Genomic DNA, 20512 nt, shown 5'->3' with positions numbered 1-20512 from the left:
ATATAAAATAAGATTTTATATTATATAAAATTTTATTTTATATTATATAAAATAAGATTTTATATATAAAATAAGGTATCCAAACAAAAATCAGATGAAATGCGTATGCGTAATACGTCAAATAGTTGATTAAATTATTTGAATTCATCTCGTGCGTGCAGTACACATAAGTCACGCAGCGTACAAGTTCAATAATACTGGGATATATAAACGCATGCTTGTCAAATAACAAACCGATGCTGATGAGAGCGATTATGTTGTTTATCAATGTATATTTTATCCAAACATCATCTAAATTCTGAAAATAAAATTGAAATCAGGGACAATGACTTTTTGATAGTGTGTCCGATTTCCGATCAGTATTATATCAATAATCAGTATCAATAATCAAATAATAAATCAAAATAATATTGCTATTCAAATTATCTTTCAATGACAAAACAGCTAATCTACTCGATAAACCAAGATACAAGAAGAAATAATTATTTATACGGTTTTTAAATATATATTTTTTTTATAAAAAATTATATATTATATATGTATTACGTATTCATGCATTCAAATTTATTTTTGCTTATCATATTCTTTAAAAAATAATTTTTGAGTTACAAAGAAAATTATACAAGATCCATAGCCACAAAGAGACTAATGCTTTTCGCTAAGAATAGTTTCTATGACAACATAAATAGCTTATATATTCCTGTACGATTCTATGAATTTTAATGCGAACATGTGTTAAGCTTATTAATATTTAAATTAATTGTAAATATATTATGCAATGATGTCATTATTATGAGTACAGACAATTAAAAATAATAATATAAAGTGGAGAAGTTCTCCAATAATTTTTTTCGAATTAAAAAATTTTTTTATTATATCTAACAATTTTTTAAACAATAAAATTATATATATATATATATATATATATATTATATATATTATATTATATTTATTTTATTATTTATTATAAATTTGACACATAATTCGTTTAAATTAATCTACTTCAAAGTAAAATCTTTCAATATTATTAATTAATAATGGAGTCCAAAATTTATTTTGATAAAAGTATTACTTGCAAACTTTTTGTTTTGTTGAAACGAAATCAGAACTTACCTCATTATATAGTTGAAAATGATTTAAAAAGATTATTAAAAATTGCACTGTTATATATAATTTCTGCCATAATGATATCTGAGGATCGTACACGGCTCTGGGTTCCACCTAAAAAAGATAAGAAAGTAGAATATTAAAAATAGTATAAAGTTTATTATAATAAATATCAAAGTAATATAAATAAAATAATATTATAATAAATATTAAAATTATATAAATATTAAAATTTTTTTGTTGATTTAAAGTTGATCAAGCATTGCTTGTATATAACATACGATATAATTTTATTTCTTACTTTTATTTTAAACTCGTCTAAACCTAAACGTGGTAATCCTGGAAACCAGCTAGGACCCTTCCAAAAGACGGCCAGTTTATCAACCCAGGAAACCATACTTATACTTTTTTTAATTAAATTCGCTAAATAGAACACCTACGATATTACAAGTCAAAAAGTAATTATACGAATAGTAACAATATCTATATTATAAGATAATAAGTATATATTTATTATACATAAATTTATATTTATTATTTTCTCCTTCAAAAATTAATTTCACTTTTCAATTTTTCTACATATTAATAAATTTTACTTATTAATAATCTTAGTAAATATTCATGCATAAAAATTTTAAATCTTGTTACACACTTTGTATTGTATATGTAAAAAAAACTAATTTTCTTTCAAATATTGTTTACCAGGGGTACATCAATTATGTAAAAGCTCATTGCCGAAAATTTCTACCTGCAGATAAAATGAGTTAAATGATTCAACATTAACCACCAAGCCATAAATTATCTCTTCTTTATGTTTTTCCTCTTGGAACGTACCAAATAATCGATCCCATATTATAAGCACGCCACCATAATTCTTATCCAAGCAATAAAGATTGCAGCCTACAGTTGTAAAAAATGTGTTCGTTAAGATAAATTATGCGAAAAACTACTAACTAATTTAGCTAAGTAGTTAAGTGTCTAATTTACCGTGATGAACGCGATGATGCTTAGGCGTATTAATAATCAACTCGAGCGATCCGAGGTCACCAATGAGTGTTGTATGAATCCACAATTGATATATCAAGTTGAATTGGTTGTGGACCATAAAGTGCGACGGAGATATAAAGAAGGCGAGAGGCAAATAGAGCACCTGCAAAGAAAATTTTAATTAAAACATAACCATATAAGAGATGTAGTTCATATTTTCTAATTTTAAAACATTTTCTAAGCTTAAAGAAATAAATAAAACTTATATTTAAAAAAATAAACAAACAAACTCTCCTATAGTAATAAAAAATTCTTTCCAATTTTCTTTTAATCTCTTCTTAATTCTTATTTTTAATAGATGTTGATTAGTATTTCTTATTAATATTTCATTTCTTTTTATAGTTGAAATTTGTGTTGTCGATAAAAAGAATTTTTAAAGTAACACTAACGAAGTTACACCAGTGTTGTAGGATGGATTGTCGCAGACCAACCGCGAGATTGAACTCCTCACTGCTGTGATGCACCTGATGACAGGCCCACAAAAAGTGGACTTCTGTAAAAATTATCAACGCGTTATCACATTAAATTATTGAAAAAGAAAAATAATATAGAGATGTCAACGATGGCGAATGCTAGAAATTTAACCATGATTACTGCGATGAGCCCAATAGTAACAAAAGTCCACGGCAATGAAGGAAATATACCATGTCCGTAATGAGTCCCAAGCTAGCAGATTCCATTCTTTGCCAAATCTCTCATAAATGGCGATGTATGCATAATACTCGGCACCACGGGAAAAGATTCTATAAAGCAAATAAATACAATTTTTTGAAATTTATCAAACGAAGCTTTATATTATATTTGTGTTAAATTCTATCATTTTTATCTATTGTCTCTTTTACAGTTTACTTTTTTATGCTTATTATATTATAAAACTTAGAATCATTTTCTTCTTGATATATAAAACGGACAAAATTATGCTTATGTCATTTATAAAATAATAATATAATTACTTAAGAATTTTTTTATAATGAAAGCACAATATAAAATAGACATAAAATATATAATAAAAAATAGATAATTATATTTGTCAGCTGTCAATAACAATAATTAATGGAAGTCAATTTAAAAGACAATTAGGAAAGAAGTATTTAATATAATATTAAAAAATTATTTATCTCGAATGAATTTTCTTTTTATAATAAAGAGATATATCATATAATTAAAATATATAGATATATAATTAAAATATAATCTTTATATATCCTTATAATTAATATTTATATATTATAATTTTTTAATATATATTTTTACAATTAATAATTTTTATATGTTTTTATTATTCATATAATAAAGAAAAAATGTTTACCGAATAGTTTCGTAAAGCATCCAGTGAGATAGCGATGTAATTTGATCATTCAAACGAAACTTTTTTTTTCGCAATATTATTTGTTCCAGAACCAGCAAAAGAAAAAATGGCACCCATATCTACATATAAAAAATTCTTACAGAAAATCAAATTTTACACATCATTTTATGCATCAGCGCTACTCTTGAAGGAGGTCTGGACAAAAATAGCGCGTATGCTAACGATTCGAGCAACTCGTCGCGTTCGTAATAAGCCAGCTGCGCATTTACATTTACTTCCTCATGCATTTGGTTCATGCTACTTTCGTATAAATTGCATCAAATAAATTTTGAAAAAAAATCTCGCAGATTCGAGTCCAATGCTAGTAAAAAAATGAAATCAGTTGAAATTGAAACAACACATACTGTGAGGCAAGCATATTTTGTGTCTATTTAGAATATTATTAATTTTATTAAATAAAATAATAAACAGAAAATAATTGAATAAACAAACATCAATATCACATGTCGCATGCAAATAAATACTAGACTACTCTATGTACTCTTTATTATTATTTTTACATGATGATATAAAATAATATATAATTAATACCGAGTTTTTATATATTATTTCAAATTATGCATATGTTTTTAATTATTCTGTAACTACAATTTTAATAATAAAAATGAAATTAGAATATAGCATATGTCTAATTTATAACTAATATTTTCCACACGTTTTTAACATCAAGCAGTATCTTATTGATAAAATTTATATTTTTATCGGAATAAAATTATCTTTTCTGCGTTCTTCAGTCAAATGATTGATTAATTCAAGTGTCATACGCATTAATGTTATGTAAATTATGACATTTTGCAACATGGAATAACACAAATGTAATTTAACTTAATAAAAAGAAAATGTGCGAGAATAAAGATTTTCTTAATTTTTACTTATCTATAAACAACATTACCTGTTGTTGATAGTCTGGTACCTCTTGTGGGAACTCGAAGGTTGTTTCCTGAGGGCTGACAAAGTACCAAAGTTGTCCGATGTGTTCTAGAACAGATTCGGCGATCTCAGTGAACAAACAATGTATTAGACTCATATCGCATATTAAATACATATAAATCACAAATCGACAAAATATCTTATTGATTAAAAAATTAGAGAGGTAAATAGTTAACGTCTTAGGCAATACGCAGCAGTGCTAGCTCAATCGCGTGAGCCATGCTCATGTCGTTTATATACTAAGTCCGAGCTAGACACATACATAAATAAGTCACGTACTAATAAACTCGCAACGTATTATAGTTAAAATAACAATACATACTGAGGCAAGCATATTTTCTTTTGTAAAACTTCACGACTTTTAATTTAGATTATTATTAATTTTGTTAAATAAACAGAAAATAATTAAATAAACATTCTATAAAATTATTTCAAATTCTAGTGTTATAAATATGTTAATTTAAAATCCATTAACGACATTTAGAATTAATCGCTTGATTTTTCATTATTGTTTCCTATAATGCAAAGTAATAAAAGTACAGAAATATTTGAAGAAAAGCGGTATCTTTTACTTATCTATTAGCCTTTGAAAAGAATTATAAAATGTTCTGAAAATTATTGTTGAGAAATTAAATATTAAAAAGATAATTCTATGAAACCAAATTTTAAATTAAAATTATTTCTAGAGCATCAGATTTTTTTCAAACACTTAAATATGTAAAATTGATATTTAATGATAATATATTTAATGATAAAATTTAATAACTTGTAAAAACATTACGACTTTTAATTACACTTCTTTTGAAAAAACATATATCTATCTTTTACTACAAAGATATTATCATGATATAAAAACATATATCTATAATATCTTTTATTACAAAAATATTATCTCTATATAAAAAGATTATTTTTAATATCTTATCTATTTGGAATTAAATTACTTTAACTGTAAAAATATAATTATACAATAAATACAAAATATTGCAGATTTTATGGATAAATTCTAAAGAAATATAAAAATATCTGAGGAAAAATTTTCTTAATTATAAATATTTCTATATGTTCTCAGAATTTGTTCATTAAAACAGAAAACATTCTTGATAAAACATTCTTGAGATAAAACATTCTTAAAATTAATAAACGGTACATAAATAAGAGAGAAATGATAAACAAGAATATATTAATTTCAAAAAAACTTTTTCAAAAAAAAACTCATTTTCCTCATCAAATGTTTACGATATCAAGATAGACAATATAGTGATTAAATATCAAGTTAGACAATATAGTGATTAGAATTAGTATATACTAACTACAATTATCGCACAGAATACATCGACGTATGTAAATTATTTCAAGAAGACAATGGTTGCAGGTAGAACATAAGATAAGGGAAACATTTAATTATATAACGCACAATTAACGCACTACGAAATTATCTTCGTGTTTTTATATCCAAATAAATTGTTGTATAACACTTCAAATGCATGATATCCGAGATCAGACAAGACACAACACATCAGACTATAATCAATGATATATAATTGAAGGCAGCAGCTGTATAATCAACATTTCCCCTACCTTCAGTATTCCTTGTGATAAGAGATTTTACGGAATGTCTGTTTCTGTGTGCGCTCAAATGACGTAAAGTCCAAGTCGTTTCACAATCATTTCGGGAATTGAAAAAAATTTATTATTTACTGTAAACATATTTATGGAAATTTTCCTTCATACAAAAGATAGATGCATTAAATCGAGAATATATTTATGAAACTGAAGATCTATTTTCTTTTTTAAATTGAATATTAATTTTAAAATATAAAATTCGATATATCGTATTTTTCTCTTTGATTGTGTTTGGTAACATAATTAAAATAAACAAATATAAGAATAATCGCGTAATGCAATGATAGAATTAATGTTTCATGATTCACGATTGCAATTAATACTAATGCAATTATAATCAATGATAATTAAATTATCTACTACAAATGAGATTCACATAATAAGAACTACGCGCGCGCGCACACACTCACTCACACACACACACACGCGCGCGCGCGCGCGCGCGCACGCACACACACACACACACACACACACGTATTTTCTAGAAATACATATTCATAGACAATTTATATAGATATTGTATTAATATATTATTTAATATATTTTCCAGCCATTAAAAATAACATGTACGATAACGTAAACAACTGATTGTGCGACTCTTAGCATAAACTTTATGCAAAAACCTGGTAAACGTAAAATATTATAAGAATAACGTATAGTTTACGTCATTATTATGAACGCAAAACTGTAAAAACTTTTTATACTTTGAAGCTAATGATCTAAAATGACTTTAAAATTTGTACATGATTCCACGATTAAGAGACAATTATTTTTGAAATAAATATACATATAAATTCAAATATACATCTTGCTCGTCTGAATTAATATTATTTAATATAAAGTAGGATTTTTTCGCTACACTTATTTCAACATTATTTTCTTTATTTTCTAACGATGTATCCGTTGTTAAAAACATTCTTCAACCGAAATACAGAGTAAAAGCGTACATCATTTCCTCTTTGTAACATCTTTCAATATTTTTATAACATTTCACACTTTCTTCAAGAATTTCTTATATAATAAGATAATTAAAACTTTTTCTCTTTATTTTTTTTACGTATCACTTGATGTTTTCGACTCAGTGAAAAAGTATTTTATTTAGAAATTATTAAGCGTTTAATATACGAAAGTTGAACAGAAAATGAAAAACTCACCTTTGTATTGTACGGTTTAAAATGAAAAGAGCCGCATATAAGTTATTCTGATATGAGTGGTTTATGAGTCATTCTGATATAACTCGTTTGTATGACAGTTTATAAGTCATCTATAAATAAAAAGCATTTTTTAGATTGGAATTTAAAGAAAATTAGATTTCTATCATTTATATCGTTTATATATACATGTATACATTGTTTATAAATCGATCATACAAGTTGAAAGAGAATAATCAATATATTTTATATATAAAAATGAAACGAACCTATATATTGATAGTCGTAATCGAAACTACCAAGTTAAAAGCTGGTAAAATTAGTTGTCTGTATTTTTGTGGCTGATAAAATGTGTTTACAAATAAATGCAGCCAACATTCATAAAAATGTTAATCAAGGAAATTAAAGGATACATATATATATATATATATATATATATATATATATATATATAAAATCATAATAATGATCAAGATTAATGCCAGTATTCATTATTTTTTATTTCTTCGTTCTAATTTCAAGACCGTCTTAAATAGAATAAAGCGTATTCCTTATAGGATAAAAACCTTATATACCCCCTAACCTCCCCTAGGATAAAAACCCTATATACCCCATACCCTATAAATAGAGTAGCCATCTATCAAATAAGATGATCTTAAATATAAGAACGGCAGATTAATGGAACAGTCTAAGACAGGATAAATATCTGGATGAATTGAAAATAAATAAGAAATTAGATCATAAAATGCACCTAAACTACCTAAAATTATGTTATATGCTTTACATTAATTAATAAGAGATACAGTTTATACACATTCAAATGCCTTTTTCAATGGAAAAAGGCAATTTTTATCTAATTTCATATAAGAAAGCATGAAAACAAAACAACAATCATGTTCTTTTTCCAATAAGTGGAAACGTGAAAAGTTACATGATTTTTGCTTTGATTCGAAAAATACATATTATGAATACATTATTTATTAAATATGCATATTAATAATTATTTAATTATTGTTAAAAAGATTTGTTTTCGATCTTGTTTTTTCACAAATATTTTTTATAATCTATTTATAATTTTTGAAAAAAAATCTTTACAGAAGATTTAAATTTTAATGTTGTATAAAACTATATATATTTATTATATTATATTTGTTATATTTATTAATATAGCTATATTATAACTAAATTATAGCTATATTTATGTATTTTACACGTTCATATATATAACCTTTTTTTAAACTTTTAATTTTTTTAAATTCTATTTTTTATATCTTTTTAACTTTTTTTAATATTTTCTAATTTTAAAATTTTTTTTACCTTTTTTTATATTTTAAGCAAAATTGAAACATTTATATTGTAATACGTGTAATATTATATGTTAGTATTATATATTAGTGTGTTAGTATGCTAATATATTTATTTAATATATAATATATAATTATATTATTTAATTTTTTTTGTTCAATTCTTTTTCTTTGTTTTTCTCCCTTTTTCTCTTTTATTATTGATTAATCAATTAATCGAATTGGATCACATATGTATTTATATGTTGCACATATATATATGTATATATATATATATATATATATATATATATATATATGCAATGGGAAATATTCGTAGTTATACAAACTACTCGTCACAATTATCATTTCATCGCTTTTATCACAGTTTCAATAATTAATTAATTAATCAAACATATATTGATTAATCAATTAATTGAATTAGAGCACATATATATGTATATATATATATATGCATGCAATGGGAAATATTCGTAGTTATACAAACTACTCGTCACAATTATCATTACATCACATTTATCACAGTTCCAATAATTAATTAATTAATCAAACATATATTGATTAATCAATTAATTGAATTGGAGCACATATATATGTATATATATATATATGCATGCAATGGGAAATATTCGTAGTTATACAAACTACTCGTCACAATTATCACAATTTCCATTAATTAATTAATTAATCAAACATATATTTTTTTGTAGGTTACTATAATCACGTGAATAAAAAAGTATATATAAAAGAACACTATTGTAATAAAATTAATTTGCAGGCTATAAAAAATATGTGAAATTTACAGAAGATATTGCGTACGAAAGGAATAAAATGTGCCGATTATTAAAATACCTTTTTATGTTGACTCATTTCCTATTTTCTCGTGATTCATTTTCTATTACAAATTGCATAATTAAAACAAATGATATATGTTTATTATATGTATGTATATATTTTTTTTCTTGTGTGATAATGTGTGTAATAATTTTGCTATATCAAATTCCGAAAATGTGAGCCAAGTGGAAAATAACCGGTTCTCATATTTAATCATTATGAAAAAGTATCTTAGAAACAACCGAAATCTCTTATTAATTGAACTTTTTATTATAATTGTTTAATTGTCTTCTATGTCTCAGGCCCCTTTATCATCATAAAGAAGCCAAAGAGACTTCAAAAGTATATTAAAAAATTATGAACAATAATTCTTGAGAATAATATAGAAAATTAGAAGAAAGATGAAAAGTTTCTAGCTAAAAAATTTAAAAATTTTAAAAAAGAATAAAGAAACTGTTTGTTTTTTCTCTCTCTCTTTCTCTCTCTCTTAGATGAACTGAACAGAAAGAAAGAGTTGTTTCTAAGATACTTTTTCGTAACGATTAAATATGAGGACCGGCTATTTCCCACTTGGCTCACATTTTTGGAATTTGATATAGCAAAAAAATTTGAAAAATAAACAAAATATTATCAAAAGTTTTGAAACTTTTACAATAATATAAGCGTTTCTTGATGTATCTAAAGCCATTGTAACAAAGCTTTTGCCTTATGAACTTTAAATTATTTTATGATATATATATTTACATACGTCTACGATAATTTTTTTTATTTTTTTTTTTAATTTTAATTTTAATTTTTTTTTTCAATTCTTTTTCTTTGTTTTTTTGCTCTATTTTTCTTTCTTTCTCTTTTTATTATTGATTAATCAATTAATTGAATTGGAGCACATACATATGTATATATATATATATATATATATATATGTTGCACATATATATATATATATATATATATATATTATATGCAATAGGAAATATTCGTAGTTGTCAAAATTATCACAATTTCAATTAATTAATTAATCAAACATTACATACATACTTGCGTACATACATATATGTATATAAATGTGCACATACACATGTATATGTATGTACACATATATAGTTATTTATATATATATATATATATATATATATATATATATATATACAATTAATTATATATATATATATATATATATACACATACATAGAAGTAAATATAATTCTGCTAATATTGTATAATTGGATAGACAACAAAAAGTGCAAACAAAATTAAACTTACTTAATTAATTAAAATTTAGATAATTATGTTTGTATTTCGGATTATGAGAAGAAATATAGCAATCATGGTTGGAAATCATAATTATTTCATATAATTGATGACTGAATAACCTAATATGTTATGTTCCATGTGTAATACATGATTAAACACTTCTTTATAAGTTATATTTATAGAAACTGTGATATATGTATATATACATATATAAATATATATATATATATATATATGTATGTATGTATATATACATATATATATATATATATATATATGTATGTATGTATATATATATATATATGTATATATGTATATTATGTGTATATATGCATGTACGTATTGTACGTATGTTTATATATGTATAACTGTATGTATGTATGTAAATATTTTTTGTACGTATATAAGCGATTAGATCCAAAGTGATTAAATCCACTTTTTGAATTTTTTAAAGTTTTAGTGCCAAAACACTTAATTGATCAATCAAATGTTTTGGCACTAAAATTTAAAAAGTTCAAAAAGTGGAATTAATCATTTTAGCATGACGGTGCTCATATATATATATATATATATATATTTTTTATATATTATGAAGTACAGACACTTTTTATAATTATGCATTACAGATTAATTATTAATACATTTTCTTTATATATATTTTACTTATTTCTTTACTTTATTCCATTAATATTTTATTTATATCGATTAATATATGTGTAATAAGCATATTAATATCTATTAATATATTTATTATATTTATTAGAGAAGTGAGATTTACAATATGTGCGCTTTCTTATTATAAAAATTTCATTTTCTATTACATATAATTTTATATATTTTATAGAAGGCATATTTTCTATCACATATAATTTTATATATTTATAAAGTTTATCTATGAATAATTTGAAAGATGAAATCACTTAATATTAAGTTTTTAAAATTAGAATATTTTGTATAAATAATATTTATATTTATTAAATACTTTTGATTCGTACTCTCTATATGTATTCTCAAAAGATATTTCTTGGATTGTGAGAAGGATGTAAGAAAACATTTTTCAGCCACTTTAAAACACTTTAGTAGTTGGTACTTAATTAGTTGGTTATTTGTTGTAGAAAAGTAATTAGCTGAAGAAAAACTTCTCAGTCTTTTATTTCTCCATCTGAAACTTAACGAACAATCAAAAAATTTTAATACGCAATTATTATTATTATTATTTCACCTTTTCACTGTGTCAAAAAAAATGAAAAAAATAGTGACGATATTTTTTGTTAAATAGTCATAGAAAGAACTAGAGAAGAAGAGATTATAAAAATGTTGAAAGATATGTAATTGATCCCATATAAATATCTTCTATATATAATTATAATTTAAATAATAAAAATCAACTCTTGAAAATGGATCTGTAATACATATATGTCGTGAAAAGAATAAATACATCTTATTATGATGCCTAAGAGAATGTATTACAAATTACATAAATTGGACCAAAAATGTCAATGAATATGTATTTATATAGATTATACGTATTAAAATATGTTTTTTTAATTTTTCGCGCATTATTTTATAACAATAGAGTCTTTCATCAATATCGATTTCTCTTTACCAGAAATAGGAAGGTTAGTTATTGTAATCTTTCTTCAAAATTGTTTATTTTTATGACTAACTTCAATAAAACTGTATTTTATTACATTTAAAATTAATTGAAAACAAAATGTATTTATGTTTTGTCTTCATGAAATTTACTTTATAAAATAGCGTAATATGTATATCTTTTTCACAATTAATAGTTCAAAAATGATTGATACATCTTGATATTGTTAGAAGGAACATTGATTTTAAATCAATTGTTAAAGAGTCGATTGTTAAAAAATAATGTGCAAGAAAGATATTCAGTACATCACAATGTATATGAATTTGCCTCTTAGCTTGTTAAATGTAATAAGCGATGAAAATATACAAAAAAAATAATACAAAAAGAAATTTTAATTAAAACAGAGGACAAGATATTACTAAACTACATTGATATTTATTTGAATTATCAATAGAAGACGACGTACATATACGATTTTCGATGCTATATAAAAAATCAACAAATTAACCTCAGAGAGATTATAAAAACCTGTGGTGAGCTGGAAAGAAAGAAAACTGTTTATATTGTAGCTTTTTTAAAAATATTAAACCAAGCGCAAAGAATCTATACCTGAAAATTTCTTTCTCGATAATACATAAGATTAAAAAATATTTCAATTCCATCATTACTTACAGGGAATTTTATAAATACATTTTTTAATTTATATGGTAAATATTTAATATCGTCTTTCACATAAATGCAATCTAATTTTATTATATATTTTCTATTCTTTTATAAGTGAAATATTATTCACATGTCAGTTCAAAGACTCTTATACATTTACATCAATTAATCTTATTATATTATATTAACAATAAAGTTAAATAAATCTTAATAAAACAATAAATATAGATTGATTGTGAATTTTCAATTATCTGTGAAGAGACAATACGTTAATCATTACATATAAAAAAGACAAGATAGAAATATTAATTTAATTAATTAAATATATATCTCCGTTTTTTTTCTATCACCCAAATGCGTAAGGAAAATATGTTAAGGAGATATAAAAAAATAATAAAATATCTTAAATTCACAAATTATCTCTGAAAGAATTATATTATTTTATATTATATATTTTTATTCCAACCAATTTTCACAATTTCAAATAAAAAATGAAAGTATCTACTTAGACAAATATGTCTTACAGAATAAATTAAATTCACGAATATATTAAACATAACTATAACTGGAAATAACTCATTTATTCTATTATACTATTCTCTACTGATTAACGTTACCTATTGACATCTCACATGATTTCTTCTTCGACTTCTTGTTTCAACCGAACTGACGATCTAAAGATAATTCGAAAACAGCAGAACACATAAATTAACAGACCAAAATGATTATACATAAACGATAAAAATACATTTTATGAATTTTTCAAAAACCGTATCGCACTGCGATATTTCGGATATTTCACTAAATAATTGTCGAACACCGAAAAGAACAGATTTATAGAAGGAAGGATTCAAACTAGCAGGAGACACGTAGATGTGTACATGACTTCGCACGCCGATCTAATAACGCTTGACCTTCCTATGTGTATTGCTTATATACGTTCGATTAGGATGAATACATGCGTAGGCATGTAAGACATTGCGATTTAATACAAAGTCGAAAATTCAAAATTATTTGTCAGCATATTTAAAGAAATTTAACGTATATTTTTCATTATTTAATGCGATGCGAATTAACTTTATCGGTATAAGAAATATAAAATCATATCTGATAATATAAGAAATAATAAAATATAAGAAAATATAAGGATTATGAGAAATATAAAATCACATCTGAAGAAAAAAAACAGTATCTTTTACGAAGGTTTGTCTATTCTATACAAGGACTTGGAAAATTTAAACATCTCAGAATTATTTTTATAGTTATATTTTAAAATGCGTATTTTAGGTATAAGAAATTAAGTTTTAAATTAAAAAACTATCTTTCAAGCGTACAAAGTTTCCGAAAGTAAACGTATAAATATATAAGATTGATTATATTATGTATAATCTAATTATGTTTTCACGTAATTATTAATTCTATGTTATTTGTTACTTATATGTTGCAGACATTATATGTGTGTGATATACATCCAATAAAATGTATAAATTCAATAAAATGTATAAATTCAAAAAAGCTACGCAGTAATATGTGGATTAATGTTATAAAAAAATTTGTGTAATGCAAGAAGAATTAAATAATAGAAAAAGAAAGACAATCTATTTTAATTTATTAATTTAAATTCTATTTTAAAATTATTATTACGATTATTAATATTTTGTTTTGGATAATTGTATTAATTCAATCTGATCAAATTCGGATCAAATCGTAATTGAAAAGATATATTCTATCAATATTGCATGTTTTCACAGTTTTAATGGGCAAACTTTGTTTTTGACAAGCTAGTTTTGATATAGAATTAAATAGAAAAAAGATCACATGTAAATATAACGTATGAAAATGCTTTGATTTCACAATATTTTGATATTCTTAAGATATAAATCGGAATGTCAAAATAAGATGTAAAATTCTCGAAATTTTCAAATATCTAAAATATTTTAATTAGTAAGGTATATGTTATATTGATAATACAAATAATATGGCCTTGATATTATAATGATAAATATAATTATAAAATTTGATTTAAATTAAATAATTAATACATTAAATACATAAATTAAATAATAATCAATTCAAGAAAGTATTAAAGTGAAAGTTACTTCTCGTTTCAGAATATCAATAACAAAAAAATTAAATGAGAGAAAAGAAAGCAGCCTACTTTTAAAAAGACCTACAGCCTACCTTTAAAAAGAGGTTAACTAATTTTTGAAACGAAAAATATCGATTCTAATATACTTAAAATATTAATTCAGAATATAAAATAAAATAATTTTTTTCATCTTTAATAATTAAATTACAATCATCAAAAGAATTTAAAAAAATATTATATATTTTTCAGTCTTCTTTATTTAGATAGAAGATATTAATAATTTAGATTTAAGATATTAATAATTTATAATTTCGTAAAATAATAATATTTATTCTTTTTTCATAACATTATTTTTTGTATATATATTTGCTAATATCTTATTTATTAGAAATATTAAAAATATTAGATATTTTTAATTTTTATAATTATTAAAAACAGTAAAGGTAAAGGAAGTCATTTTATTTTAGAATTAGTATTTTAAAGTCGATATTTATATGTGAATATTGAGAGAGTGACAGAGAAATATGAATTCTGAATATGAAATAAAATCTATACATGAAATTTGATAAAATCGATATATATGTATAATATCTTGAAAAGATTAATGTTATATATAATACAATATTGTTACGCTTTCTAATACAATACTGTAATGAAAGAATATCTTAATAAAGATTCTTAATATGGGATTACACAGTATATATCGTATCAATATTCATTCCTATTAGCGTTCATGTAATGCACTCATATGTAATAGTATTGTAAGATGAAGGGACGTATATCATTTTAGACGAAATTTTTTTACGCAGTAAACTCACATTTTCTTTCTCTTTCTTGTGCGAATATAATAAATGTATTAACCATATATTAACCAAATATTAACCATAAAATCTTCAATATTGTATTAAATCTTTTTTTACTCTTTCATTAGTATTTCATAAAATATATTTCTTGTTTCAGGTCTGTTTTGTGCAGATTAATAATTCCTTATTTACAAAAACATTCAATCGACATGATTGTGTAATCTCTGGTTTCTAATTGAAATTCTGAAAATTTACGTAAAATATATTTACATCTCATATATACACATACATAATTTATTATCATCTAATTTATAACTAATATTTTGCACACGTTTTTAACAAGCAGTATCTTATTGATAAAATTTATATTTTTATCGGAATAAAATTATCTTTTCTGCGTTCTTCAGTCAAATGATTAATTAATTCAAGTGTCATACGCATTAATATTATGTAAATTATGACATTTTGCAACATGAAATAACACAAATGTAATTTAACTTAATAAAAAGAAAATGTGCGAGAAAGATTTTCTTAATTTTTACTTCTCTATAAACAACATTACCTGTTGTTGATAGTCTGGTATCTCTTGTGGGAACTCGAAGGTTGTTTCCTGGGGACTGACGAAGTATCAAAGTTTTCTGATGTGTTCTAGAACAGATTCGGCGATCTCAGTGAGCAAACAATGTATTAGACTCATATCGCATATTAAATACATAAAATCACAAATCGACAAAAATATCTTATTGATTAAAAAATTAGAGAGGTAAATAGCTAACGTTTTAGGCAATACGCAGCAATGCTAGCTCAATCGCGTGTGCCATGCTCATGTCGTTTATACTAAATCCGAGCTAGACACATACATAAATAAGTCACGTACTAATAAACTCGCAACGTATTATAGTTAAAATAACAATACATACTGAGGCAAGCATATTTTCTTTTGTAAAACTTCACGACTTTTAATTTAGATTATTATTAATTTTGTTAAATAAACAGAAAATAATTAAATAAACATTCTATAAAATTATTTCAAATTCTAGTGTTATAAATATGTTAATTTAAAATCCATTAACGACATTTAGAATTAATCGCTTGATTTTTCATTATTGTTTCCTATAATGCAAAGTAATAAAAGTACAGAAATATTTGAAGAAAAGCGGTATCCTTTACTTATCTATTAGCCTTTGAAAAGAATTATAATCTAAAATGTTCTGAAAATTATTGTCGAGAAATTAAATATTAAAAAGATAATTCTACGAAACTAAATTTTAAATTAAAATTATTTCTACAGCATCAGATTTTTTCAAACACTTAAATATGTAAAATTGATATTTAATGATAATATATTCAATGATAAAATTTAACAACTTGTGAAAATATTACGACTTTTAATTGCATTTTTTTTTTTGAAAAAAACATATGTCTATCTTTTACTACAAAGATATTATCTCTATATAAAAAGAATATTTTTAATATCTTATCTATTTGAAATTAAATTACTTTGACAGTAAAAAAATAACTATATAATAAATGACATAAATACAAAATATTGCAGATTTTATGGATAAATTCTAAAGAAATATAAAAATATCCAAGGAAAAATTTTCTTAATTTTAAATATTTCTATATGTTCTCGGAATTTGTTCATTAAAACAGAAAACATTCTTAGTAATAAAATTAATAAACTGTACATAAATAATAGAGAAATGATAAACAAGAATATATTAATCTAAGAAAAACTTTTTCATGAAATTCATTTTCTTCATCAAGTGTTTACGATATCAAGATAGACAATGTAGTGATTAGATATCAAGTTAGACAATATAGTAATTAGAATTAGTATATACTAACTACAATTATCGCACAGAATATATCGACGTAAGTAAATATTATTTCAAGAAGACAATGGTTGCAGGTAGAACACAAGATAAGGGAAACATTTAATTATATAATGCATAATTAATGTACTGCGAAATCGTCTTCGTGTTTTTATATCGAAATAAATTGTCGTATAATACTTCATCAAATGCATGATATCCAAGATCAGACAAGACACAACAGATCAGACTATAATCAATGATATATAATTGAAGGCAGCACCTGTATAATCAACGCATTTCCCCTATTCTCCGGTATTCCCTGTGATAAGAGAGTTTACGGAATATTTGTTTTTGTGTGCGCTCAAATGGCGTAAAGTCCAAGTCGTTTCACAATCATTTCGGGAATTGAAAAAAATTTATTATTTACTGTAAACATATTTATGGAAACTTTCCTTCATACAAAAGATAGATGTATTAAATCGAGAATATATCTATAAAACTGAATATCTATTTTCTTTTTTAAATTAAATATTAATTTTAAAATATAAAATTCGATATATCGTATTTTTCTCTTTTGATTGTGTTTGGTAACATAATTAAAATAAACAAATATAAGAATAATCGCGTAATGCAATGATAGAATTAACGTTTCATAATTCACGATTTTCATTGCAATCAATACTAATGCAATTATAATCAATGATAATTAATTATCAATGATAATTAAATTATCTACTACAAATGAGATTCACATAATAAGAACTACGCGCGCGCGCGCACGCGCACACACACACACACACACACACACACACACACACATGTATTTTCTAGGAATACATATTAGACAAATTATATAGATATTATATTAACATTTCATTTAATATATTTTCCATCCATTAAAAATAACATGTACGATAACGTAAACAGCTGATCGTACGACTCTTAGCATAAACTTTAATGCAAAAAGCCTGGTAAACGTAAAACATTATAAGAATAGCGTATAATTTACGTTATTATTATGAACGCAGAACTATAAAACTTTTTACTTTGCAGCTAATGATCTAAAATGACTTTAAAATTTGATGATTCCACGATTAAGATTTGTACATGATTCCACAATTATTTTTGAAATAAATATACATATAAATTCAAATATACATCTTGCTTGTCTGAATTAATATTATTTAATATAAAGTAGGACTTTTTCACTACACTTATTTCAACATTATTTTCATTATTTTCTAACGATGTATCCATTGTTAAAACCATTCTTCAACCGAAATACAGAGTAAAAGCGTACATCGTTTTCTCTTTGTAACATCTTTCAACATTTTTATAACATTTCACACTTTCTTCAAGAATTTCTTATATAATAAGATGATTAAAGCTCTTCCTCTTTATTTTTTTTACGTATCACTCGTTTTCGACTCAGTGAAAAAATATTTTATTTAGAAATTATTAAGCATTTAATATACGTTGAACAGAAAATGAAAAACTCACCTTTGTATTGTACGGTTTAAAATGAAAAGAGCCGCATATAAGTTATTCTGATATGGGTGCTTTATGAGTCATTCTAATATGAATCGTTTGTATGACAGTTTATAAGTCATCTATAAATAAAAAGCATTTTTTAGATTGGAATTTAAAGAAAATTAGATTTCTATCATTTATATCATTTATATATACATGTCTATTGTTTATAAATCGATCATACAAGTTAAAAGAGAATAATCAATATATTTTATATATACAAGTGAAACGAACCTATATATTGATAGTCGTAATCGAAACTACCAAGTTAAAAGTGATAAAATTAATTGTTTGTATTTTTGTGGCTGATAAAATGTGGTTACAAATAAATGCGACCAACAGTCATAAAAATATTAACCGAGGAAATTAAAGGATACATATTTATATATATATATATATATAAAATCATAATAATGATCAAGATTAATGCCAGTATTCATAGTTTTTATTTCTTCGTTCTAATTTCAAGACCGTCTTAAATAGAATAAAGCGTATTCCTTATAAGATAAAAACCTTTTATACCTTCCTCCCTAGGATAAACACCCTATATACCCCATACCCTATAAATAGGGTAGCTCATCTATCAATCTATCAATAAGATGATCTTAAATATAAGAACGGCAGATTAATGGAACAGTCTAAGACAGGATAAATATCTGAATTAATTGAAAATAAATAAGAAATTAGATCATAAAATGCACTTAAACTACCTAAAATTATGTTATATGCTTTACATTAATTAATAAGAGATACAGTTTATACACATTCAAATGGAAAAAGGCAATTTTTATCTAATTTCATATAAGAAAGTCTGAAAACAAAACAACAATCATGTTCTTTTTCCGATAAATGGAAACGTGAAAAGTTACATGATTTTTGCTTTGATTCGCAAAATACATATTATGAATACATTATTTATTAAATATGTATATTAATATAATTATTTAATTATTGTTTAAAAAGATTTGTTTTCGATTTTCGTTTTTAACAAATATTTTTTATAATCTATTTATAATTTTTGAAAAAAAATCTTTACGGAAGACTTAAATTTTAATGCCGTATAAAATATATATATATATATATATATATATATATATTTATTATATTATATTTGTTATATTTATTAATATAGCTATATTATAACTAAGTTATAGCTATATTTCTGTATTTTACACGTTCATATATATAACCTTTTTTTAAACTTTTAATTTTTTTAAATTTTATTTTTTATATCTTTTTTACTTTTTTTAATATTTTCTAATTTTTAAATTTTTTTTTACCTTTTTTTATATTTTAAGCAAAATTAAGACATTTGATTTTTATATTTTAAGCAAAATATTACATTTAATTTTTAATTTCAAAATATCAGGTACGTATTTTCCTAAAAACTA

The 20512-nt window shown here is 23.2% G+C and overlaps 1 protein-coding gene across 1 annotated transcript; it reads right to left on the bottom strand.

Moving 5' to 3' along the window:
• Positions 1–55: 55 nt before the first annotated feature.
• On the bottom strand, positions 56–19678 carry LOC105248680 (alkylglycerol monooxygenase; the record flags this gene model as incomplete). The annotated part of the gene is made up of 11 exons (XM_025413197.1): positions 19674–19678; positions 16334–16419; positions 4416–4501; positions 3464–3582; positions 2740–2897; positions 2544–2647; positions 2095–2257; positions 1856–2007; positions 1409–1543; positions 1114–1221; positions 56–298 (listed from the first exon to the last, which is right to left on the bottom strand). Coding segments are annotated over exons 1-11 (1359 nt in total), but the record flags the coding sequence as incomplete, so codon positions are not given.
• Positions 19679–20512: the final 834 nt, after the last annotated feature.

This window comes from Camponotus floridanus, unplaced genomic scaffold (genome assembly GCF_003227725.1).
Source record: "Camponotus floridanus strain SB8 unplaced genomic scaffold, Cflo_v7.5 scaffold62, whole genome shotgun sequence".
In the NCBI taxonomy this organism is placed as follows: Eukaryota; Metazoa; Arthropoda; class Insecta; order Hymenoptera; family Formicidae; genus Camponotus; species Camponotus floridanus.
The sequence above is the reverse complement of the archived record's forward strand: the minus strand, read 5'-3'. Positions and strand labels throughout refer to the sequence as shown.